The following is a 25,403-nucleotide window of genomic DNA, read 5'->3' as shown; positions in this document are numbered from 1 at the left end:
TGCCCAGACACGATAGGTGGGCAAAGCGGGGGAACCGAGCTTTAACCCCTGCCACCAAACTCCTATCCCTTCAGAGGGATCGAGGGTGTCTCGGACACCCCCGATCCCTCTTATTTTCCGGGTCACCAGTGACCCGTATGACCCGGAATCGCGCAGATCGCAGGTCTGAATTGACCTGCGATTTGCGCGCATTGCGGTCATTGCGGTCTCAGGACCCCCCTTGGCGATGTGCCGGGATGCCTGCTGTTAGATAACAGCAGTCATCCCGGCCCGATCACCGCTACCGGTGACAGGGTGCTCCCAGAACCACGCGACGTACATGTACGTCACCGTGCGCCAAGTGACACTTCGCGGCGCTGTACATGTACGTCGCTCGTCGTGAAGTGGTTAAGCAGAGGTCATGTCTGGCACTGCATGATTTGAGTCCCTGGCGGCGTAGTGTGTTCCTGATGGTAGCCTCTGTTACTTTGGTACCAGGTCTCTGCAGGTCATTCACTAGGTGGTTCTGGGATTTTTGCTCACCGTTCTTGTGATCACTTTGACACCACGGGATGAGATCTTGCGTGGAGCCCCAGATCGAGGAAGACTATCAGTGGTCTTGTATGTCTTCCATTTTTTAATAATTGCTTCCACAGTTGATTTCTTCACACAAGCTGCTTGCCTATTGCAGATTCAGTCTTCACTGGTGTAGGTCTACACTTTTGTTTCTGGTGTGCCGGCGAGAGTTTGTGGTGCGACAGTGACAGCTCTTTGGTCTTGGCCATAGGGGAGTTTGGAGTGTGACTGTTTGAGGTTGTGGACAGGTGTCTTTTATACTGATAACAAATTCAAACAAGTGGCATTAATAAAGGTAACGAGTGGAGGACAGAGGATACTCTTAAAGTCTACCTGTCATCAACAAAAAAAATTTATATAATGTAGATAATACCATTATATGTATATTTGTAATATACATTGGTTAAAAAATATGTATATTTGTGTCCCTGCAGTTATTGCCTGTGTGTCTCTATGAGGAAACCAAATACAGGAAGTGATGGTGGACAAGCAGGGCTCTGTGCAGTGAGGCTCTGTGACTTGCTACGGGCTTACACATCAGAATGATTGACAAGCCAGCTGCCTGCACAGATCCCTGCTTGTCCTACCCTCACTTCCTGTATTTGGACTCCTCATAGAGACATAGCTGCAGGGATATCCTTTTTTTTACCCAAAAATATACACATTTTTTAACCAATGTATATTGCAAATATACTTATAATGGTATTAGCTACATTATATAAAAAGTTTTTGTTAACGACAGGTACACTTTAAAGAAGAAGTTACAGGTCTGCTTGTTTGTAGGTGACCAAATACTTATTTTACCAAGGAATTTTAGGAATTTAACACCAGCAATCTTGCTTGTCAGCAGCTTTTCAAGAAACAAATATAATTCACACATGACTGAATATATGAATGCAGGAGAGAATAACAAGAGAACAATTCAGAAATAAACTATAAAAAGAAAATCCACGTTTAGGTTACGTTCACGTGTACAGGATCTGCTGAATATTTCTGCTGTATATTTTATGCAGCTAATTTTGCTACCCTTTAACTTCAGTAGTGCAGCAGATCAAAATATGCAGCAGATCCTGTACGTGTGAACGTACCCTTAAACTGCAACTTCTGTACATGTAAACGTACCCTTTAACTACAACATTCCACAGTGAAACTTAATATTCAACAGAGGAATCAACGAATAAATTGTGCATCATGAAACAACACAAGTTAGGTAAAGTTAAATTGTGTGCAAAATTAGTAATTTATTAAATTAGATTTAAACTGGAAAATATTGCTGAAAGTGGAATAACACTATAATATAAGTAAAACCTAATTCACCTGAATATAATTCTTTAGCAACTGACCATGATGCACAGGAATACACAAGATCTCAGAATCAGCTTTTCCGTATTAGCTAACAGTAGATCTGATGCAGATTTATATCAATTATTAAATATTTGTGAAAACACGTTTTACTGAGATTTTAATGAACTTAATCCATTAGGATGTTTTTAGGGAATCACACACTCTGACTGCTGACCCTGTGATGGTAAGTGGTCACAGTTGAACGGCCATGACAGACCAAGTTGCTCTATCTGTGTCAGACATAGATTCATTGCATTTAGACAGACTGAGCGACATGGTTGCAAGGCTCCACCATCAGGGGAACAGCTGGGAAGCAGCAAGGCACACAATAATGGACGCAAGGCAGGGAAACATGGCAATTCTTGAAGTATCTGTGAGGGAAAAACAGCACTGTGTTAGATAGTATCGAAATAATATACATAAAACAGTAACAAATACAATAACAACCTATTCTATAGGGCAGTACAGAGAAAACTGAGATAGAAACTGTCTAATTGGCCCGTAGCAACCAATCACAGCTTAGGTTTCACTTTTCAAAGTTTATTAAGATAAAAAGCTGAGATTGTTGCCCCACCCCCTCGTTCCACCGAGGACAACTTGAGATGTACTCTCTCACACAAGGGCCTTACAACCTGTGAGGTGTTCACAACTGTTTCTGTAGTTTTTCCCCTCCCTTTCATTTTAACTTTCTCTCCCTCATTCTTTCTTCCCCACTCTCCTTGCTCTTGGTCCCTACCTCTCTATGTTCTACGATTATAGGAGAGAGCTCTGTTATGATGTATTTTGCATATATAATGGTTTACTGGTACCTGTACATCATTGGCGTCCTTTTCAACATATACCCTCACACTGATTTTTGCCAATATACCATGTTATGCTTTTCATATGTTTTTGATATCCCTTTATGTTTATTAACCCCTTAAGGACTCAGCCCATTTTGGCCTTAAGGACTCAGACAATTTAATTTTTACGTTTTCATTTTTTCCTCCTCGCCTTCTAAAAATCATAACTCTTTTATATTTTCATCCACAGACTAGTATGAGGGCTTGTTTTTTGCGAGACCAGTTGTCCTTTGTAATGACATCACTCATTATATCATAAAATGTATGGCGCAACCAAAAAACACTATTTTTGTGGGGAAATTAAAACGAAAAACGCAATTTTGCTAATTTTGAAAGGTTTCGTTTTCACGCCGTACCATTTATGGTAAAAATTACGTGTGTTCTTTATTCTGAGGGTCAATACAATTAAAATGATACCCATTATTACATACTTTTATATTATTGTTGCGCTTAAAAAAAATCACAAACTTTTTAACCAAATTAGTACGTTTATAATCCCTTTATTTTTAAGACCTCTAACTTTTTTATTTTTCCGTATAAGCGGCGGTATGGGGGCTAATTTTTTGCGACATGATCTGTTCTTTTTTTTTATACCACATTTGCATATAAAAAAACTTTTAATCCATTTTTTATAATTTTTTTAATAAAATGTATTAAAAAAGTAGGAATTTTGGCCTTTTTTTTTTTTTTTCGTTCACGCCGTTCACTGTACGGGATCATTAACATTTTAATAGTTCGGACATTTACACACGCGGCGCTACCAAATATGTCTATAAAAAAAATTACGCTTTTTGGGGGTAAAATAGGAAAAAACGGACGTTTTACTTTTTTATTGGGGGAGGGGATTTTTCACTTTTTTTTAACTTTTACTTTTACATTTTTTTACATTTTTTTTACACTTGAATTGTCCCCATAGGGGACTATTCATAGCAATACCATGATTGCTAATACTGATCTGTTCTATGTATAGGACATAGAACAGATCAGTGTTTTCGGTGATCTTCTGCTCTGGTCTGCTCGATCACAGACCAGAGCAGGAGACTCCGGGAGCCGGACGAAGGAAGGAGAGGAGACCTCCGTGCGGCGTTATGAATGATCGGATCCCCGCAGCAGCGCTGCGGGCGATCCGATCATTCATTCAAATCGCGCACTGCCACAGATGCCGGGATCTGTATTGATCCCGGCACCTAAGGGGTTAATGGCGGACTCCCGCGAGATCGCGGGGGTCGGCCATTGCCGGCGGGTCCCTGGCTGCGATCAGCAGCCGGGATCAGCCGCGCATGACACGGGCATCGCTCCGATGCCCGCGGTTATGCACAGGACGTAAATGTACGTCTTGGTACGTTAAGTACCACCTCACCAGGACGTACATTTACGTCCTGCATCCTTAAGGGGTTAAAACTAATAAAATTCTACTATTTAAAGAAAAAAAAAAAAGATATAAAGCTGAGCTGTGGCTGGTTGCTATATGCTATTTATTGCCTAAATGTTTACATATTCTCCCAAAAGTATTCAGTGCCTTTCCGCATTACAGCTTAAAATCACAATCAGTGGTTCTGATATGTGAAAGGAAAGCAGAGGACCAAAAAAAAAAAAAAACATAAAGAGAACTTAGACCCCTTTCACACTATAAAGTTGCTCCTTTAAAAGTCCTGTTATAATCTTCTATTAGAAAAGCCTTAAAAACGGATGTTGAATGGCCATTACAAAATCCCATTAACCCCTTAACTCCTTAAGGACACATGACGTACTGGAATGTCATATGTCCGCTCCCGAGCTATAACACGGGGCCACGGCGCACGCGGCATTGATCGCGGTGCCACGTGCTATTAACCCTTTAGACGCAGCGTTCAAAGTTGAACGCCGCGTCTAAAGTGAAAGTGTAAGTATACCGGTTAGCTCAGTGGGCTGTTCGGAATAGCCGCAGCGAAATCGCGGCATCCCGAACAGCTTACAGGATAGCAGGAGGGTCCCTACCTGCCTCCTCACTGTCCGATGGCCGAATGACTGCTCAGTGCCTGAGATCCAGGCATGAGCAGTCAAGCGGCAGAATCATCGATCACTGGTTTCCTATGAGAAACCAGTGATCAATGTAATAGATCAGTGTGTGCAGTGTTATAGGTCCCTATGGGAGCTATAACACTGCAAAAAAAAGTGAATAAAGATCATGTAACACCTTCCCTATTAAAAGTTTGAATCACCCCCCTTTTCCCATAAAAAAACACAGTGTAAATAAAAATAAACATATATGGTATCGCTGCGTGCGGAAATGTCCGAATTATAAAAATATATCGTTAATTAAACCGCATGCTCAATGGCGTACGTGCAAAAAAATTTCCAAAGTCCAAAATAGTGCATTTTTGGTCACTTTTTATATCATGAAAAAATGAATAAAAAGCGATCAATAAGTCCTATCAATGCAAAAATGGTACCACTAAAAATTTCAGATCTGGGCGCAAAAAATTAGCCCTCATACTGCCCCATATGCGCAAAAATAAAAAAGTTATAGGGGTCAGAAGATGACAATTTTAAACGTATTAATTTTCCTGCACGTAGTTATGATTTTTTCCAGAAGTACGACAAAATCAAACCTATATAAGTAGGGTATAATTTTAATCGTATGGACCTACAGAATAAAGATAAGGTGTCATTTTTATCGAAAAATGTACTAGGTAGAAACGGAAGCCCCCAAAAGTTACAAAACAGCGGGGGGTTTTTTCAATTTTGTCTCACATCGATTTTTTTTCCATTTCGCCGTAGATTTTTGGGCAAAATGACTGAAGTCATTACAAAGTACAATTGGTGGCGCAAAAAATAAGCCCTCATATGGATTTTTAGGTGAAAAATTGAAAGAGTTATGATTTTTTAAAGGCAAGGAGGAAAAAAACTAAAATGCAAAAACGGAAAAATCCTCGGTCCTTAAGGGGTTAAGGATGCAGCCCTTTTTCACCTTGAGGACTGAGCCCTTTTTCGCAATTCTGACCACCGTCGCTTTACGAATTAATAACTCGAAAATGCTTTTACCGAATATTCTGATTCTGAGATTGTTTTTTCATGACATATTCTACTTTATTTTGGTGGTAAATTTTCGACGTTACTTGCATCCTTTTTTGGTGAAAAATGCCAAAATTTCATGAAAATTTTGAAAATTTTGCATTTTTCTAACTTTGAAGCTCTCTACTTGTAAGGAAAATGGATATTCCAAATACATTTTATTTTTATTCACAAATACAATATGTCCACTTTATGTTGGCATCATAAAATTGACATATTTTTGCTTTTTGAAAAAATTAGAGGGCTTCAAAGTAGAGCAGCAATTTTCAAAAATTTCATGAAAATTGCAAAATCTGAAGGGACAGATGTTACAGAACTACAACTCCCAGCATGCCTGGGCAGTCTAGGCATGCTGAGAGTTGTAGTTTGGCAACATCTGGAGGGCTACCGTTTGGGCACCACTGTAACAGTGGTCACCAAACTGTGACCCTCCAGTTGTTACAAAACTACAACTCCCAGCACGCCCAGACAGCCTTTGGCTGTCTGGGCATGCTGGGAGTTGCAGTTTGGCCTTCTTAGTGGTTGCCACAGTAAAGATCACTTTACTTTCACTTTCATTTCCCCCCCCCCCCCCACTGTCGTTTCCCTACCTGAGCCAGGATCCAGCAGTCTCCAGCGATGATCGGGGTTCCCCAGGCATCTTCTCCTCCAGGTACGGGCCTCCATCTTCTCCCCACGTTCCCCTCAACATCCAGGGGTGGGCAGAATGGGGATTGCCATGGCAACCCACTGTCCTGCCCTGCCATTGGTCAGAATCAGTTCTGACCAATGGCAGGGGATAGGAGGAGATCGCAGACCTCGCTCCTATCCCTCAGGATGATCAGGGCTGTCGCTGACAGCTCTGATCATCCCTATTTTCTGGGTGATCGGGTCACCAGAGACCCGATCAGCCCGGAATAGCAGAAAATCGCATGTCTGAATTGACATGCGATTTTCTGCGATCGCCGACATGGGGGGGGGGGGTGTCTCAGGACCCCCCACGGCGATGTGCTGGGATGCCTGCTGAATGATTTCAGCAGGCATCCCGGTCCGGTCCCCAACCGGCTAGAGGCGGGGACCGGAATTGCCGCGGGCGTATGCATACGCCCCACGTCCTTAAGGACTCGGGTTGCAGGGCGTATGCATACGCCCAGCGTCCTTAAAAGGTTAAAGTCTATGTTTTGATTATCCGTTTTGACCCGTTATAGCCCATCATGAATAACGGATGTTATTTGTGACGGAAGAAAAAACGGCACATGCACAAATTTTTTTTCCGTCAAAAGAATTGGTTAAATCAACGGCCGTTATTTTTAACTTGGTAGTCTATGGCAAAAGGATGAGCCTTTATGTCATCCATTTGCACCTAGTTTATAATTAGTGTTGAGCGGCATAGGCCATATTCGAATTCGCGAATATTCGCGAATATATGGACGAATATTCGTCATATATTCGCGAATGTTCGCATATTCGTTATATTCTCGTTTTATTTTCGCATATGCTAACATTCGCATATGCGAAAATTAATGTGAATATTAGCATATACAAAATTAGCATACGCGAAAATTCGCATATGCTAATTTTCGCATATGCTAATTTTCGCGTGCCAGTCTTACACAGTAGTATTACAACCTTCTTTACACCACACAAGCTGGAAGCAGAGAGGGGTGATCACTGTGATGTGTACTGTGAAGAAAAAAAAAAAAATAAAAACGAATATTCTTAATTACGAATATATAGCGCTATATTCGCGAAATTCGCGAATTCGCGAATATGCGATATTCGCAAATAATATTCGAATTGCGAATATTCGCGAGCAACACTATTTATAATATCTGTTATTACTTCTGAGCATTCTCAGAAGAGATGACATCAGCAGATTGCTGCAGTGCTGAGGGACTACTACTAGTAATTCCCCGACTGCGGGAGTCTGACGGTGGCTGTGGAGGCTACATTAGTGTTTATACTACAACCCCCATCATGAAACAGACTCCTTTCCATGATGGGGGTTGTAGTACAGGGGCTGAGGGCTTGATGGCACCGGGTCTCACTTCTGAGACCTGATACGATTAGAAGTTATTAAACAGGGGAGCAGGCGGCATGCTCCACTCCCCTGCGATGTACAATGTATTTTACTTTCATTTTTAAATTCCCCGCCGGGAGCCATGAATGGCTGATACTTCAAATAGAAGATCTGCACTTCTATATATCTTGCCCCCTGCTGCGATATATAAGTCTTGCCTCCCGCAGTGCATTTATATAGGTATTGTCCCCCGCAGCGCATATATATTTTCCCCCACAGCGCATATATATATTTTTCCCCGTAGCGCATACATATATATTTCCCCCCAGCGTATATATATATTTTCCCTCACAGCGCATATGTATATATATATTTCCCCCTGTAGCACTTTCATGCGCTACTGAAAGAATACTTGTCTTTCATAGCGCTGCAGTGGCATATGTACATGGAAGCACTATGGGGGCCAGATAACGCTATATTCTGGCCCCCACAGTGCTTCTATAATCATATGCTTCCGCATCGCTATGAATAAAAAGTATTTTAAGAGCAGCTCATCTGGCTGGGAAGCCGGCCGGCCCGATGCGCTGCTGATAGAATACTTGTCATTCACAGTGCTGCGACGGCATCTGTATATAGATGTTTAAACTAGGGACTTGGGGGGAGGGAACCTACAGCAAAGAGGGGGAAGATAGTGTAGATAGCGAGGTGGGAATTATAAATGTACCTGGGGGTGGAGCGGAGGGAGGGGTTAGAATAGTTAATAGGAATAGGCTTAATAGGAAAATAAAACTTACACCCTTGAATCCCATTAACCCCAATAACATAAAGGATGGAAATGTAAAGTGTATGTTCACAAATGCCAGAAGCCTAGCAAATAAAATGGGGGAGCTTGAGGCCTTGATACTGGAGGAACATATTGATATAGTTGGGGTCACTGAGACATGGCTGGACTCCTCGCATGACTGGGCTGTCAATCTGCAGGGGTTTATATTGTTTCGCAAGGATAGAATGAACAGAAAAGGTGGTGGAGTCTGTCTGTATGTAAGAAGTGGTATGAAAGTGAGTGTGAACGATGCCATAGTGTTTGATGATCTTGAGGAGGTGGAATCACTGTGGGTAGAATTACAAATGGAGGGAAATACTGAAAAAATAAAATTTGGAGTAATCTACAGACCCCCTAATATCACTGAAGAGATAGAAGTTCGGCTTCATAAACAAATAGAGAGGGCCGCCCGGGCAGGTACAGTGGTAATAATGGGAGATTTTAACTATCCAGATATAGATTGGGGTCCGGGGTTGGCTAAAACTACAAAGGGGCGACAATTCCTAAATTTATTGCAGGATAATTTTATGGGCCAGTTTGTGGAGGACCCAACAAGAAGTGATGCTTTGTTGGATCTGATCATTTCCAACAACGCAGAGCTGGTTGGTAATGTAACTGTGCGGGAAAACCTTGGTAATAGCGACCACAATATAGTTACTTTTGACTTAAAATGTAGAAAACAAAGACAGGCGGGGAAGGCAAAAACATATAACTTTAAAAAGGCAAACTTCCCTGGGCTGAGGGCTGCACTACAGGACATAGACTGGGGGGAGGTGTTGTCAAATACTGATACAGAAGGTAAATGGGACATCTTTAAATCAACTCTAAATAACTATACATCTAAATATATACCAAAGGGGAACAAATATAAACGATTAAAACTAAATCCTACATGGCTGACACATGATGTTAAAAGAGCAATAAACAACAAAAAAATTGCCTTCAAAAAATACAAATCTGATGGGTCAGCGATAACATTTAAACAGTACAAAGAGCTTAATAAAATGTGTAAAAATTTAATAAAAACAGCAAAAATTCTAAACGAGAGACAGGTGGCCAAAGAAAGCAAAACTAATCCTAAATATTTTTTTAGATATATAAATGCAAAAAAAACAAGGACAGAGCATGTAGGACCCCTTAATAATGATAATGGGGAGGTTGTCACAGGCGATCAAGAGAAAGCGGAGCTACTGAATGGGTTCTTTAGTTCTGTATACACTATGGAAAAAGGAGCTGACATTGGCCAGGTCAGTGCTGGTAACACATCATGTAATGTACTGAACTGGCTTAATGTAGAGATGGTACAAGGTAAGTTAAGTGATATAAATGTAAGCAAATCCCCAGGGCCAGATGGACTACACCCAACAGTTCTTAGAGAGATAAGTTCAGTAATATCTGTACCCCTGTTCATGATATTTAGAGATTCTCTGGTGTCTGGTATTGTGCCTAGGGACTGGCGCAAGGCGAATGTGGTGCCAATCTTCAAAAAGGGCTCTAGGTCTTCCCCAGGAAACTATAGACCGGTAAGTTTAACGTGCATTGTGGGTAAATTGTTTGAAGGACTTATAAGGGATTACATACAGGAATACATAGGGGATAATTGTATTAAAAGTGATAGCCAGCATGGGTTTACTAAGGATAGAAGTTGTCAAACCAATCTAATTTGCTTTTATGAAGAGGTGAGTAGAAGCCTTGACAGAGGAATGGCTGTGGATATAGTGTTTCTGGATTTTGCTAAAGCGTTTGATACTGTCCCTCATAGATGTCTGACAGGTAAGTTAAGGTCTTTGGGTTTGGAAATTTTAGTTTGTAACTGGATTGAACCATGGCTCATGGATCGAACCCAGAGAGTGGTGGTCAATGATTCGTACTCTGATTGGTCCCCGGTTATTAGTGGTGTACCCCAAGGTTCAGTACTGAGCCCGCTGTTTAATTTATTTATCAATGATATAGAGGATGGTATTAACAGCTCTGTTTCTATCTTTGCAGATGACACCAAGCTTTGTAGCACGGTACAGTCTCTAGAGGATGTGCATAAGTTACAAGATGACTTGGATAGACTAAGTGTCTGGGCATCCACTTGGCAAATGAGGTTCAATGTGGATAAATGTAAAGTTATGCATCTGGGTACTAATAACCTGCATGCATCGTATGTCTTAGGGGGGATTAAACTGTCAGAGTCACTGGTAGAGAAGGATCTGGGTGTACTTGTAGATCACAGACTACAGAATAGCATGCAAAGTCAGGCTGCTGCTTCCAAAGCCGGCAGGATATTGTCATGTATCAAAAGAGGCATGGACTCAAGGGACAGGGACATAATACTCCCCCTTTATATACGGCCTCACCTGGAATATGCTGTTCAGTTTTGGGCACCTGTCCATAAAAGGGACACTGCGGAGTTGGAAAGGGTGCAGAGACGCGCGACTAAACTAATATGGGGCATGGAACATCTTAGCTATGAGGAGCGATTAAAGGAGTTACAATTGTTTAGTCTTGAGAAGAGACGTTTAAGGGGGGATATGATAAACGTATATAAGTATATTAATGGCCCATACAAAAAATATGGAGAAAAACTGTTCCAGGTTAAACCCCCCCAAAGGACGAGGGGGCACTCCCTCCGTCTGGAGAAGAAAAAGTTTAGTCTCAAGGGGCGACACGCCTTCTTTACCGTGAGGACTGTGAATTTATGGAACGGTCTACCTCAGGAACTGGTCACAGAAGGAACAATTAACAGCTTTAAAACAGGATTAGATACATTCATGGAACAAAATAACATTAATGCTTATGAAGAAATATAAAATCCCATCCCTTCCCCAATATCGCGCCACACCCCTACCCCTTAATTCCCTGGTTGAACTTGATGGACATATGTCTTTTTTCGACCTTACTAACTATGTAACTATGTATGTATGTTTTGTATTTATCTGGGGCATATTGTCTAGTTTACCCCATGTACATTACAGCATTAAATACAGGGCAGTTGTTCATAGTATCTTTCCATAATGTTCTCACCATGTTTTAGGCATCATAGAGCACACACGGCATGCCTACAATGCCTGCAGCGGAGGTACTATTTAGTTACTGTTGCTAACATGTCTGCACAAGCAATATCCTCATGACACACAGGCAGTGGTAAGCTTTCATTCCTAACATGTCTACTCAGGGGGGAGGGTGTGCTGCATAGTTATTGTCACTGACACATTTCACAGCAATTGAGTTGTGACACAGATAGTTGTGTACCCGTCAGGTCTGCCTCGGTGGCAGGGGATGCACTATGACTGACACAAAGCAATGACATACTGACATAGTTGGTTGTTTTCCTGTTATGTCTGCCACGTCTGCAGGGGGAGGCACCATGCAGGTTATTATTACTGACACGGCTTCAGAGCAATAACATTACAACACATATGTGATTGTTTACCTGTTATGCCTTCAACATCTGCAGGGAGAGGCACCACGCAGGTCATTGTTAATGACACATCTTTAGAGCAATAACATTACGACACATAGGTGGTTGTTTACCCGCCATGCCTGCCACGTCTGCAGGGGGAGGCACCACGCTGGTTATTGTTGCTGACACGCCTTCAGAGCAATAGCATTACGACACACAGGTGGTTGTTTACTCGTTATGCCTGCTACGTCTGCAGGGGGAGGAACTACGCAGGATATTGTTACTGACACGTCTTTCAGAGCAATAGCACCACGGCACATACATGGTTGTTTACGTGTTATGCCTGCCACATCTGCAGGAGATACACCATGCAGGTATTGTGACTGACACCAACAGAGAAAAAGAAAATGCTCAGCTCACCATCCACTCGTAGTAAGTTGCAGAGACTCGTGTTAGGTAGGAGCACTTGGAGCTCGGATGAATCTGGGCCACTTCCCGTAAATGAGAACCATACAAACAACAGGGATCCAGCTCACAGGGTTGAGAAAGAAGGTAAAACGTAGCTTTGTAAAAGAAAAAAGGAGGTTGGGGGGCTCACACTGTGCTGATATATACTGAGGTTTCTGTGTTACACTTAACTCTACGTGTCAGGAAGGAAGAAAGTAAGTATAATGGTATATACAGACCTCTAGGTATATTTGATCTGATGTATAGCTCTACATATACATCTATTAATATATACCCAGCTTTCTATTAATATATACCCATCTATACATCAGATCATATATACCTAGAGGTCTGTATATACCATCAAAAAACGTAGCTTTTACTAACTCATGTTAAAATTATCAGGATCAAACCCAAACCAAAAAAGGAGAGAAAAAGGGGGGGTGCAAGCCCCTAAAAACAGTACGCCAACGCATTTTGAGCTGCAGAGGAGCTCTTAGTCATTGTTACTGACACGCCTTCAAAGCAATAACATTATGACACAGGTGGTTGTTTACCCATTATGCCTGCCACGTCGGGAGAGGGACACACAACCCAGGTTATTGTTACTGACACACTTTCAGAGCAATAACATTACTACACATAGGTGGTTGTTCACCCTTTCGCAAGGGGATACACCACATAGGTTATTGTTACTGACACACCTTCAGAGTATTAACTTTACTACCAATAGGGGTTGTTTACCCGTTGTGCCTGCCACATCAGTTTGGAGGTACACAACGCAGGTTATTGTTATTGACACACCTTTCGGAGCAATAACATGCCGACGTATAGGTGGTTGTTTACCCCTTATGCCTGCCACGTTTGCAGGGGACTGCACCCATAAGTATTGTTACTGACACGTTGATTCAAAGCACAACATCTCAATATCAAGTGCTTACATATTCATAGTACCTGCCACATCTGCAGGGGGATTCACTACCTAGGTTATTACTGACACTACTTTAGGTCTCACAGCTAAGGGTATGACTAACTGTGTATAGTCAAGTCTCATCCTCAGGTAAGCTGTTACCTGAGTCTCGTTTGATCTACAGGTGAACTTGTGTCACAAGATCATCATCTTCAAAGGTCTGTCATGTTGTCAGGTTTATGATTGGTCTAACAAGATATTTTTGCTTCTTAATGGAATGGCAGGGACAACACTATGTTAATGCTTGGCGAAACATAACCCAGAATAGGGTATGGGAGGAGTCTGAGGTGTTAATATATGATAATTGTTATCATTGTTATTCATCCTACCAGATTGACTTTTTGCCCACTAAAGGCATGCCCTCGGATGTGGTTTATGGCACACCTCTGACCGCTTTGCTAAGGTTATGGTATTTCTCACAGGTAGGTATGCAACGGTTGCAGCCACAAGCACAAGTGTGAAGCCCTGAGTACAAGTATTTAGCCTGTTAAGGCTGTAGTTATGCAAGGGGTGTAAGTATTGAACACCCCTCCACCTCTAGGAGTTAGTGCAGGAGGGCGTGAGTATATAACACGTGGCATTTTGTAGAACCCGCCCATCCCTCCCTTATATTTATTTATTCCTTATAGGGTATGCCCACAAAAGGCGTGCCCTCGGATGTGGTTTATGGCACACCTCTGAGTGCTTTGCTAAGGTTATCGGATTTCTCACAAGTAGGTATGCAACGGTGTCAACCACAAGCACGAGTGTGAAGCCCTGAATACAAATAAGCAATATGACACAGATTTTAAAAGTAACTTGTTTCCAAGAAGACATTTACACTGGTGGTTTCATAAATTGATCAGTTTTACAAGTGACACATTGAATATAAATTGCCAGCAGAATAAGATTAATAGTAGAACCCTCTAATGGTGCCCTCTCTGTACGCTACACTTCCTGCAGCGCTGTACTGTCAATTTCTAACACTCGAAAGAAAGCATCTTGCATAAACGTAAATAGATCAAATAAGCAAACTGATATGTTTGAAACATTTTACTCTGGGCTACTAGACAGCACAGAAAGTTTCCCCACTGTATTTTACTGGTTTTAAATTATTTTTTTCCAGAAATAGTTCAAATATCAATAAGAAGAATGTGACATGAAATTAGCAATTGGTCTAATTCTTTCTGGGATTATAGCTGAAAGTGTTCAGTAGAAATTATTATAATTAGCACAATATTTTGAGTAAACATAACACGGTTCAAGTGCACATAATATAGAAATTGGTTACAAGGTCAGCAATATAACCACACTACCTCATATCCTTTTACTTGCTCACTGACTGCTGGTTGCTCAAGAAGCGAAATCCAGAGATTTGGAAACACAGTGAGAGAATAAGACAGGCCCTGGCACAGAGGAACTTTAAGTGGCTGGCATGAGTTCTCTACTGAAAAAAAAGAAAAGGAGTGTTTAGGTGAAAAGTGGATTATGACCACTGTATATGACACATAGTTTTCTAATTATTTTGATTAAAGGGACACTTCTAATTTTTTAAATACATTGTATTTTTAAATACATTGTGTTAATAAAGTTATATTACTTTGTTATTCAACTTAAAGAAAAAAAAATTAAATGTACAATTTTTGTGTTGCAACAGTATGAGCCAATATGGGTCTCTCTGTAGCCACCAACGTATGTGTTGGGAACTGCAGGGCTGCTCATGCCCTGATCCCAGATTGTCTGCACTGTTCAAGTGATGCTGGGTACACAAGGCTAGTGACACAGTTCAGTGTATTGTATATTTTATTGCATTAGATTAACAAAACACTAGAAGGAGGCTCTCTGTCATTACTGCTGTGTGCACTGCAGCCTTTTGCAGAGTAAGCAGTGGATACTAGCAAACACTGCTTGCTCTGCTAGAGGTTGATGTGCACACGGTGCTAGGGGCATAGCATGTATTAGATATAAACAATACTTTAGGGGAAGTTCTGGGTCATTAACATCATGAGTGGCGGAGCAGGGACCATGGCATAAGCAGCTCTGCAGACAAACTTTGGTATTGGTGAAAGACTGTGTTGGCTCTTACTGCTTCCACAAAACTGTAGAAGTAAATAATGCAAAAAAGGTAGAAAAAGTTATACGGTGGTCCCTCAAGTTACAATATTAATTGATTCCAGGTAGAGATGTCGCGAATTGTTCGCCGGCGAACGGTTCCCTGCGAACATATGCGATGTTCAATCCGCCCCCTATTCATCATCATTGCAAGAAACTTTGACCCTGTGTGTCACAGTCAGCAGACACATTACAGCCAATCAGCAGCAGACCCTCCCTTCCAGACCCTCCCACCTCTCTCACGGACTCCATTTTAGCTTCATTCTGAAGCTGCATGGTTAGAGAGAAGAGGGCCAGTGAACCAGCTCCTGGTTTAATAGGGAAAGCGATAATTTGGTGGTTTATTCAGAGTCCACTACACTCCTGAAGCACTAATCTGATCTCTGCTGTAAGGACAGCACCCAAATAAGCCCTTTTTAGGGCTCAAACATCAGTCTGCATTTTTTTGTTTTCCCCGTGTACTCTAATTGCATTTGCCTGCCTGGCAGCGTGTGGCAGGCTCGCTCACAGGGTATATTGTGCCCACTTGCCCAGTGGCACCACTCAAATCTGCTGTCACAATAGCTTACAATATAGCAGTAATATAGCAGTCAGTTTCTTTCACCCGTGTGTTTTGCAACAGCTGGAGGCACCCTGGTTGGGAACCACTGGTTAAAAGGGGTACTCCGGTGGAAAACTTTTTTTCTTTCAAGCAACTACAATATTCAGTGTCCACAAAAGTCCTGAAGGACTCATCTGATCTCTGCTGAAAGGACATAACATTACATTGAATGTGGATGAAAATGGGCGGATAAAGACCAGTAATGCTGTATGTGCAGAGCCAGAGAATAAAGGGTTAACTACTAAGGCAGGGGAATGTGTTGGGATTGTGTCTGATTCCCAGGCTGAGTGCGGTACACCTGTGATACCTGTAACACCAACACCAGAGACTGAGACAATCCCTAACAGACCCATCCCGGACTCACAGGCTGAGTTCGCTGCCCCCATGATACCTGAGTGCGCTGCCCCCATGATACCTGAATGTGCAAGAAGTCATAATCAATCACTCTGTACAGTATAAGGCCAAAACCATATACACTTCCCCTGATAGTGGACGTAACAGGGATTAACCTCCTAACGACGAAGGACGTATATTTACGTCCTCCGCCGGCGCAGTGACCCCGCGTCATATCTGGTCGGTCCCGGCAGCCATCAATGGCCGGGACCCGTGGCTAATACAGGACATCACCGATCGCGGTGATGCCCTGTATTAACCCTTCAGACGCGGCGATCAAAGCAGACCGCCGCGTCTGAAGCAAAAGTGAAAGTATCCCGGCTGCTCAGTCGGGCTGTTCGGGACAGCCGCGGTGAAATCGTGTCATCCGGAACAGCTTACAGGACACCGGGAGGGCCCTTACCTACCTGCCTCCTTGGTGTCCAATCGGCGAATGACTGCTCCGTGCCTGAGATCCAGGCAGGAGCAGTCAAGCTCCGATAACACTGATCACAGGCGTGTTAAGACACACCAGTAATCTGTGTAAAAGGTCAGTATGTGCAGTGTTATAGGTCCCCATGGGAGCTATAACATTGCAAAAAAAAAAAGTGTTATTAAAGATCATTTAACCCCTTCCCTAATAAAAGTTTGAATCACCCCCCTTTTCCCATAAAAAAATAAAACAGTGTAAATTAAAATAAACATATGTGGTATTGACGCATGCGTAAATGTCCAGACTATAAAAATATATTGTTAATTAAACTGCACGGTCAATGGCGTACACGTAAAAAAAATTCCATTGTCCAAAAAAGCGTATTTTTGGTCACTTTTTATACCATTAAAAAATGTATAAAAAGTGATCAAAAGGTCCGATCAAAACAACAATGGTACCGATAAAAACGTCAGATCACGGTGCAAAAAATGAGCCCTCACACTGCCCTGTACGTGGAAAAAAAAAAGTTATAGGGGCCAGAAGAGGACATTTTTAAACGTATACATTTTCCTGCATGTAGTTATGATTTTTTCCAGAAGTACGAAAAAATGAAACCTATATAAGTAGAGTACCATTTTAACCGTATGGACCTACAGAATAATGATAAGGTGTAATTTCTACTGAAATATGCACTGCGTAGAAACGGAAGCCCCCAAAAGTTACAAAATTGTGTTTTTTCTTCGATTTTGTCGCACAATGATTTGTTTTCCGTTTCGCCATGGATTTTTGGGTAAAATGACTAATGTCACTGCAAAGTAGAATTGGTGATGCAAAAAATAAGCCATAATATGGATTTTTAGGTGGAAAATTGAAAGGGTTATGATTTTTAAAAGGTAAGGAGGAAAAAACGAAAATGCAAAAACTGAAAAACCCTGCGTCCTTAAGGGGTTAAACTGATAAGAATAGTATTACTTAACACACCACTCCTATCTGGTGGCACATTAAATTGCACGTGCAGTGCCCCAAATTTGAAGTAGGAGGTCCGACCAAGCATCTTTTTCCATCTCCCGGTTCCTAAAATCAATGCCAAATACACGTCACCTGATAGGGGACGTAACAGGGATTAAACTGATAAGAATAGAACTACTTAACACACCACTCCTATGTAGTAGCACATTAGATTGCACGTGCAGTGCCCCAAATTTTAGGTAGGAGGACCAACCAAGCATCTTTTTCCATCTCCCGGTTCCTAAAATCAATGCCATATACACGTCCCCTGATAGGGGACGTAACAGGGATTAAACTGATAGGAATAGTACTACTTAACACACCTTACGCACGTTATGCCCTTTATGGATTAAAACCAGAGACTGCATCAACTATGTAATTTTCCATGGGAGTTTTGCCATGGATCCCCCTACGGCATGCAACAGTCCAGATGTTAGTCCCCTTGAAACAACTTTTCCATCACTATTGTGGCCAGAAAGTGTCCCTGTGGGTTTTAAAATTCGCCTGCCTATTGAAGCCTATGGCGGTTCGCCCGGTTCACACGTTCGCGAACATTTGCGGAAAATCGCGTTCGCCGTTCGTGAACGCAAAATTTTATGTTCGCGACATCACGAGTTCCAGGATGACCATTGTATGTTGAAACCATTGTATGTTGAGATCATAACTTTATGGAAACCTGGTAATTGGTTCTGAAGCCACCAAAATGTCATCTAAAAATAGGAAAAAGTGAGGATTAGTAAGTAGATAACTAATATAGATAAAGCAAGTCCTTACATATAAAAAGTAAAAGGACAGGATCTTCTTCAGGGTCCTGTACAGTACATGCAATGTCCTTAAAAAGTAAAATGGAGCCCCCTTACTTGGAGTCCAAAGGAGCAGCTAACAGGTTAAGAGCAGTACAGAACATGTAGTACCTCTCTGTACTGTAGGGGGGAGGTACCAGACAGGTTTTCAGTGCATATGCTTCTGTAATACAAGTGTTTTACCATAGAAATGCCCATTCTGATTGGTCCGTTCTTCCACCCTTTGACACGTTTCACAGATCTCGGCTGTCCATAGCATTGTATGTTGAGTCTGGTTTCAAGTTACAATGGTCCAGAACAGACCATTGTATGTTGAAACTATTGTATGTTGAGGGCATTGTAATTTGAGGAATCACTGTATTACAAAGTTATCTAACTTAATGTAAGCAATGTATTGAAAAAATTTGTCTTATCTCCTTGTTTTGCTTTTTCGTCCACCATAAACCAGCCTGTTTATGACCACTAGAGGTTGTCAGAAGAGCCAAAAGCAGCCGAAGCAGGGAAGATACACAATTTGCGCAACTCTCATTGATTTAAATGAGTATTGCACAAATATGCTATTCTTGTAGCTTTAAGAGCTTTGTAAGCATAGCTTGTGGGGCTACGTAGTTTGCACATCTCACATCTCCCATCAAAGTCAATGGGATTTACACAAATTGCATAACTGCCCTGCTTTGTTTTCTCCTAGCTTTTCAGACTATCTTTAGCAGCCGCTAACAAAGCTGAATATTAGTTCCCTATGGTCGTAATGGGTCTGAATTGCTCAATATTCAGTCACTATTTTGGTTTGTAGATGCACATACACTTTAAATGTTTGGGTTCTGGGAATGATGCATTATTTCAGTTCTCTATAGGGTTTTGAAGTTATTTATTATATTTTACATCAGGGACCCACAGTTGTTATTGTGTCATCCCACAGGGAGGCCAGCTTTTTTTCTTTGTTACATATTTCTTGGTAGTTTGTCTCCATGGGCTCACATGAATATACAAATGCAAAATAGTAGGATAGTTTTAATGAAGACTATTTTTAAAGTTGCTTATTTTTTTTTTACTTTGGAGGCATAGAAACAATAAATAAATGTTTACAAAAGAGAACATAGCATTTACATAGCAGCTATCAGATTCCATTTTAATCCACCCCCTACCCTAAAATAATCTACTTTAAAACTGCTGGGAACATAAAAATGTACTTACTGCAGTGTGTATGTGTCCTCAGATGCCTAACAACCAAGTTTTTAGAATTAACAGACATTGTTAATAATAATTATTACCTGGTTCAGGATCAGTTACCACCAGACAACCCTGTTCATCTCTTCCATCAGAACAGTCTAGCCATCCATCACAGGCCCATTGTAATGGTAGACACTTTCCATCATTACACCTTAACTCCATGGAACCACATTCATCTGTTAGGAATATGTAGAAACACATGTGTGAAGATCCACTGCCATACGAGGTACCACTGGCATTGTGTGGCTCATGTATCAAGGTCTGTGTGCCTGGTCAGTTGGTAATTTTTTGGGGGATGGGTGTCTTGCATGTGTTGCAGCAAGTAACATGCGATTTTCACTTGCACTCTAGTGGATGTGTTTTTCAGGTGCTTTTACTGGCCTACTGATTTTCAACTCGTGTATGATATGTGACTTGTGACTAAAAGTCACACAGATTTGCGCAAAGGACACTCCGCAGCAGACCACAAGCAGCTATGCTGGCTTTAAATTGCACCCCACATGTATCACTTCATGAGTTGGATTCAGCTCGCTAAGCTTAAGGAGTGTTAGTAGATAAATAGTGATGTATAGTGGATTAGATTAGTAGATTTGTACTCTAGTGATAAAAGGTTCAGATCTGAGATAAGTTCCCGAAAAAAACTTATAGTATACCTAAAATTTAAAAAATTTCTGGCGACATGTTAGGGTCGGTGGGGGTCTGAGTGCTGAGATTCCCACCATTCACTGTGTCCATTAATTTCTGCTCGGCTCTTCTCAGAAAGCCAACGCACTATGTATTGACTCAATAACACAGTAACAGACTAATAACATACTTTAGGTCTGTACAACACATGCTCGGCTTTCTCAGGAAATTAAGGGGAAGGGTGCTCGGTCATGCCTTTCTAGTGATTGGAGGGGTCTCAGCACCCAAACATCCACAAATCCAAACTTTTGAAATGTCTCACGTCAGAAGTTTGTTTAAAGTTCAAGTACACTGTAGCCTAAAGATTAGGTTCATACAACAGATACCTAGGTTTTCTATATACAATATCACTTACTTTCTGTGGCATTGAAAGCTTTATACGTAGCATAGAATCCTACATCTGATATTTCTTCATCTGCTACAAACACAATGGTCATCTGTGCCCCAGAAGAAGTAAGGGTAGGTGGGATCTCAGACCCACAGAACCTCAAAAACATTAGAAAGTAGATGTAAAAGTCATCTGTACATCCATGTCCAAGGTAGAGCAAAATTTCCCTTGAAGGAGAACTATGTGAAGCTAAACACTTCATTACTTAGGGAAAGAAGAATGCAATCATGGTATGTTCTATGTCATATATGCTTGTTTTTTTAAGTAATATTTGTTTTAACTTCTCTTTTGACCTACAATATAATAATAAGTACTGTATTGCTGCTTTGAACAATCTTTTTTGTATTCAGATCACATGGGTCACTAGCAATTAGCTATGATTTGTGGGGAACTGCCAGAAAGTATACAATTTCCCCATAGTGCCACCAATGGGAGGATGAAGCATTATATAGCTTCCATTGAAGTCAGTGAGGTGTTATGGAGGAATATGTTTGTTCCTCCAGTGTTAAAGATGCTCTTTGTAGCTGCTTTTTGCTGTAGCTTATGATCCTTACCCCCTTCTTGAAATGTATATATATATTTTAACATTGATTCAATGAATATTATTCTAATCAAGACTACTATTCACATAGCAACTTTCCCACTAAAGGAAGCTTGTGAACAAAATGACTTATTATTCCAATTGGATGGGAATAACATTATTCTTATCCTAGGCTAAATACTTAAATTAAGTTATAAAATTTACTAGAAGGTACCTATGTTGTGCATATTTTACTTACCTTCCCATTGAACTGGCAATTCCCAATCCAGCACTGTCATGGACCTCCACATAGTCAAATGTACATCCCTTTTCTGATTCTAGGCTAAAATTTTGGAACTGAATTTGAATGATAAGTCCATCGGGGACAGAGATAATCCATCGACACACTGTTTTTGCAGGATACAGATCTGGATGATTGGGTGAAAAGAGGGATCCCTGCAGACTGTTTAAGGCTCCCCCACAATCTATAGATATAAGTAGAAAGACATAAGTGTATGCCTCTGCAATCTTTGCCCTGCCTACTGTCAGGCCTGCCCCTCTACAATGTGCATACTCTAAATTCTAACCACAATCACAATTGTTTATTTCATTTGCCAGCGAGCCTACATGTAATAAAATGTTATGCTTACAAATATCATTGTTCACTTTCCCTTTTTTTGCTTCTACTTACTATTCTCTATCTCATACTTTGACAGCTGCTCCCTCATCTAAAGTAAATATTGTTATATCATGTAATCTGTCATTGAAAGCATATGATTTTGAGATTTAATAAACATTGGATTTGACTTTAAATGGGCACTCTCATTAAAACTAATTTCTGCTATTGCACTCCTTATGGTAAATAAAAAAAAATATTTCTAATGTACTTTGTTTAAAAAAAATGAAGATGTTTTCTGTTTAAAAAAGCTGCCACTAGGTATCTCCCTACTTGTCCAGAGCACATTTTCCCCGACTTTTTCACAGACTTTGGACTCCTGCTGGCCTGGCAGAAGTCCAAAATCAGAAAATGCTGAAGTGCAGCCTTATCCAATCATAGCTCACATCACACACTTTACTGCTCTGGGCTGTGTGTAGCAGAGTGAGGGAGGAAGTTCACCCCTGTATGGCTTCAGATGATGTCATGCCTGCTGGGTAACGCACCTTCCCAGTCTGTGAATCTGACTGAGCAGAAAATACAGAGCAATATCAAGGTAGAAAACTAATAAAAATAAAGGCAAGGGTTGGTTTATCAGGATGAGGACAGTGAACTGGGAGGACTATAAAATTCAACAAGATCATGAGAGGTACTCTTGACCAAATTCCAGTTGTGAATTCCAGTTATCGTTTCATCTTCTGGTTTTATTTGAAAGTTAGTGCCAAAATTCCAGGGTTTTTCTATTAAACCTTCTCTGGCAGCAATAGATGCTGATGATACTCTCCCTGATGATACAGTTCCCCTTAGATGGAAGCATTCACATCCACAATCTAACCTAAAGGCCCCACAGGCTGTTACTTCTTTTATACAACATAAAAAAGTTATCACACTTCCTGCAGGAGATATTAAACCCAAACTTGGTTTCTTGACATTCTATTCTATAAAGTACAGCCTTTTGTCCAGATATAGCTACCTCAATCATACGGTTGTTTAACAACATTTTCAACAATTGATCATCATGCACAAGCTTATATCGTTTTTTTTTTACCCCAATGCCTTTGGATGCAGTTCTCTTCATCTTTCTGGTCAGCACAATCTGAAACTCCATCACACAGGGAAGTAAGCAAGAGGCAGCGTCTTTCATCACACAAGAATTCATCCCAGGAACAGCTCCCTGCCAAAAGAGAAGATCAAAGAAGACGAAGAACCAATAAATTGTTACAAGTACTGCACAGTATTACCTAGGGGTGTGAATCACCAAGAATTTGGCGACACGATTCGAATCGTGATACCAGTGTGGCGATTCGATATATCCCGATATATCGCGATACCGTCTAGGTGACGATACATTACGATATATCCCGATTCTGTCTAAAAAACAATGTCTTTTACACTTTTATTAAAACTTTATTTTAATTTTATTTTTTTATACACTTTATTAGTCTTTTAGGAATCTTTAGATTCCTCAGACAGATGAATAGAGTTCTATTGAACTCTCTTGATCTGCGATCCATTGATAGATCAATGACAGAGCCACGGAGAGCAGGGAAGCAGAGGTAAGCCCTCCGGCTACCTCCACAGTGAATCGCTCGCCCGTGATCGCGCTGCGGGGGGGGGCGATTCACCCAACTAGCCCACCAGGGAGCATTCACAGATCCCTTTAGAATGACAGCGGCGATCTAAAGGGTTAATAGCCAGCCGCAGTGATCGCCGCATGCTGGCTATTAGCAGCGGCCCCCAGCTACTGAGAACAGCATGGGGCTGCAGAGTATGGAGCGGGCACGAGTCTGAAGCCCGATTCATACACACTGCAGAGCACCGCATGCTGGATATTAGCGGCGGTGATGCATTAGCGGTCCCCGGCTACTGAAATCAGCCAAGGGCCGCAGAGTACGGACCGGGCACGAGTCGGAGCCCGCTCCATACACCCAGAGCGACGCCGCGTCAGATCTATCTGACAAAATGTGGAACTTGTATCTCCTGATGCCCGGGACATGCTGTTCCGGGCATCAGGAGATACAAATTCCACATCACCAAAAGAATCGATTCAAAAATATTTTGAATCGATTCAGTATCGGCAAGTGAAAAATCGCGATAATCGCGCGAATCCATTTTTTCTTACATCCCTAGTATTACCTACCCTGGGTGACCTCAACCATTTGATATTTAGCAAGGAATCCCGTGCCACCAGTGTGGTCCCTAGACACAAAGTGAACCTGTAACCAATTGGAGCTGGAAATAAAAGTGGTGGGAGCTTCGGAGCCGCAGAATCTGCAATAATCACAAAACTCATCACATTTAAACTATTATAAATGATTATCTCCGGGTAGCAAATTTTACTTTCAGAATGCTACCTGCGTGATGTGTTTTCATCTCTTAGCTCCAACCAATCAAAGAAGCAAAATCCATAATGTCCCACGTCTAATACCATGACCTTTAGCTGGATAAGATGTCCTTCACCTGCCTCTAGCAACCAAGAACAGTGACAGTTTGGTGGGTATTGGAAGGGGTAATTTGGAGAACTCAACAATCCTTCTGAGTCCCTGAGAAGGCCACCACATACTACAGAGAGATATAAAAGAGAAAAACAAAACTAATTTTCTATTGATGTTTGAGCAATCATCATTTGTGCAAACATTATATTATGAACTTGACAATTATAAAAGGAGTATGCGGTCCAATTTGGCCTTAAGTACCAGACCAATTTTGTTTTTACATTTTTGTTTTTTCCTCCTCGCCTTCTAAAAATCATAACTCTCTTATATTTCCATCAACAAACCCATATGAGGGTTTGTTTTTTGCGTCACCAATTGTACTTACATTGTAATGACATCACTTATTTTACCATAAAATGTACGGCACAGCCAAACAAATATTATTTATGTGGGAAAATTTGAAAAGAAAACAGCAACTTAGCAAATTTTGGAAGGTTTTGTTTTCACGCTGTACAATTTCCAGTAAAAATTACATGTTTTCTTTATTCTGTCTGTCAATACAATTAAAATGATACCCATGTTATATGCTTTTCTATAATTGTACCGCTTAAAAAAAATCTCAAGCTATTTTAGCTAAATTAGGATGTTTGAAATTGCCCTATTTGAAATTGCTAATTTTTGCACCATAATCTGTAGTTTTTATCAGTACTACTTTTGCTTAGGTTTTACTTTTTATAAATTTTTTGTTATTTTTTTTT

General features: G+C 41.1%; 1 protein-coding gene across 5 annotated transcripts in view; it reads right to left on the bottom strand.

The window, feature by feature from the left end:
* Window positions 1-1,766: 1,766 nt before the first annotated feature.
* Window positions 1,767-25,403, bottom strand: part of MFRP (membrane frizzled-related protein) — a 121,212-nt gene continuing 97,575 nt past the window's right edge. For 4 of the 5 annotated variants that reach the window (XM_056542369.1, XM_056542368.1, XM_056542370.1 and 1 more), the window contains 8 exons: window positions 24,565-24,772; window positions 24,351-24,481; window positions 23,259-23,384; window positions 21,815-22,040; window positions 21,003-21,133; window positions 20,005-20,139; window positions 14,721-14,851; window positions 1,767-2,270 (listed from right to left, as the gene is read on the bottom strand). In XM_056542369.1, coding sequence (XP_056398344.1) covers window positions 2,046-2,270; window positions 14,721-14,851; window positions 20,005-20,139; window positions 21,003-21,133; window positions 21,815-22,040; window positions 23,259-23,384; window positions 24,351-24,481; window positions 24,565-24,772 — 1,313 coding nt within the window. In that variant the 3' untranslated portion in view covers window positions 1,767-2,045. The remainder of the gene's footprint in view (window positions 2,271-14,720; window positions 14,852-20,004; window positions 20,140-21,002; window positions 21,134-21,814; window positions 22,041-23,258; window positions 23,385-24,350; window positions 24,482-24,564; window positions 24,773-25,403) is intronic. The other variant, XM_056542371.1, reaches the window with a different exon arrangement.

Source organism: Hyla sarda, chromosome 10 (genome assembly GCF_029499605.1).
Source record: "Hyla sarda isolate aHylSar1 chromosome 10, aHylSar1.hap1, whole genome shotgun sequence".
Taxonomy (NCBI): domain Eukaryota; kingdom Metazoa; phylum Chordata; class Amphibia; order Anura; family Hylidae; genus Hyla; species Hyla sarda.
Note: the sequence above shows the minus strand (reverse complement) of the source record. Positions and strands in the feature narration are given on the sequence as shown.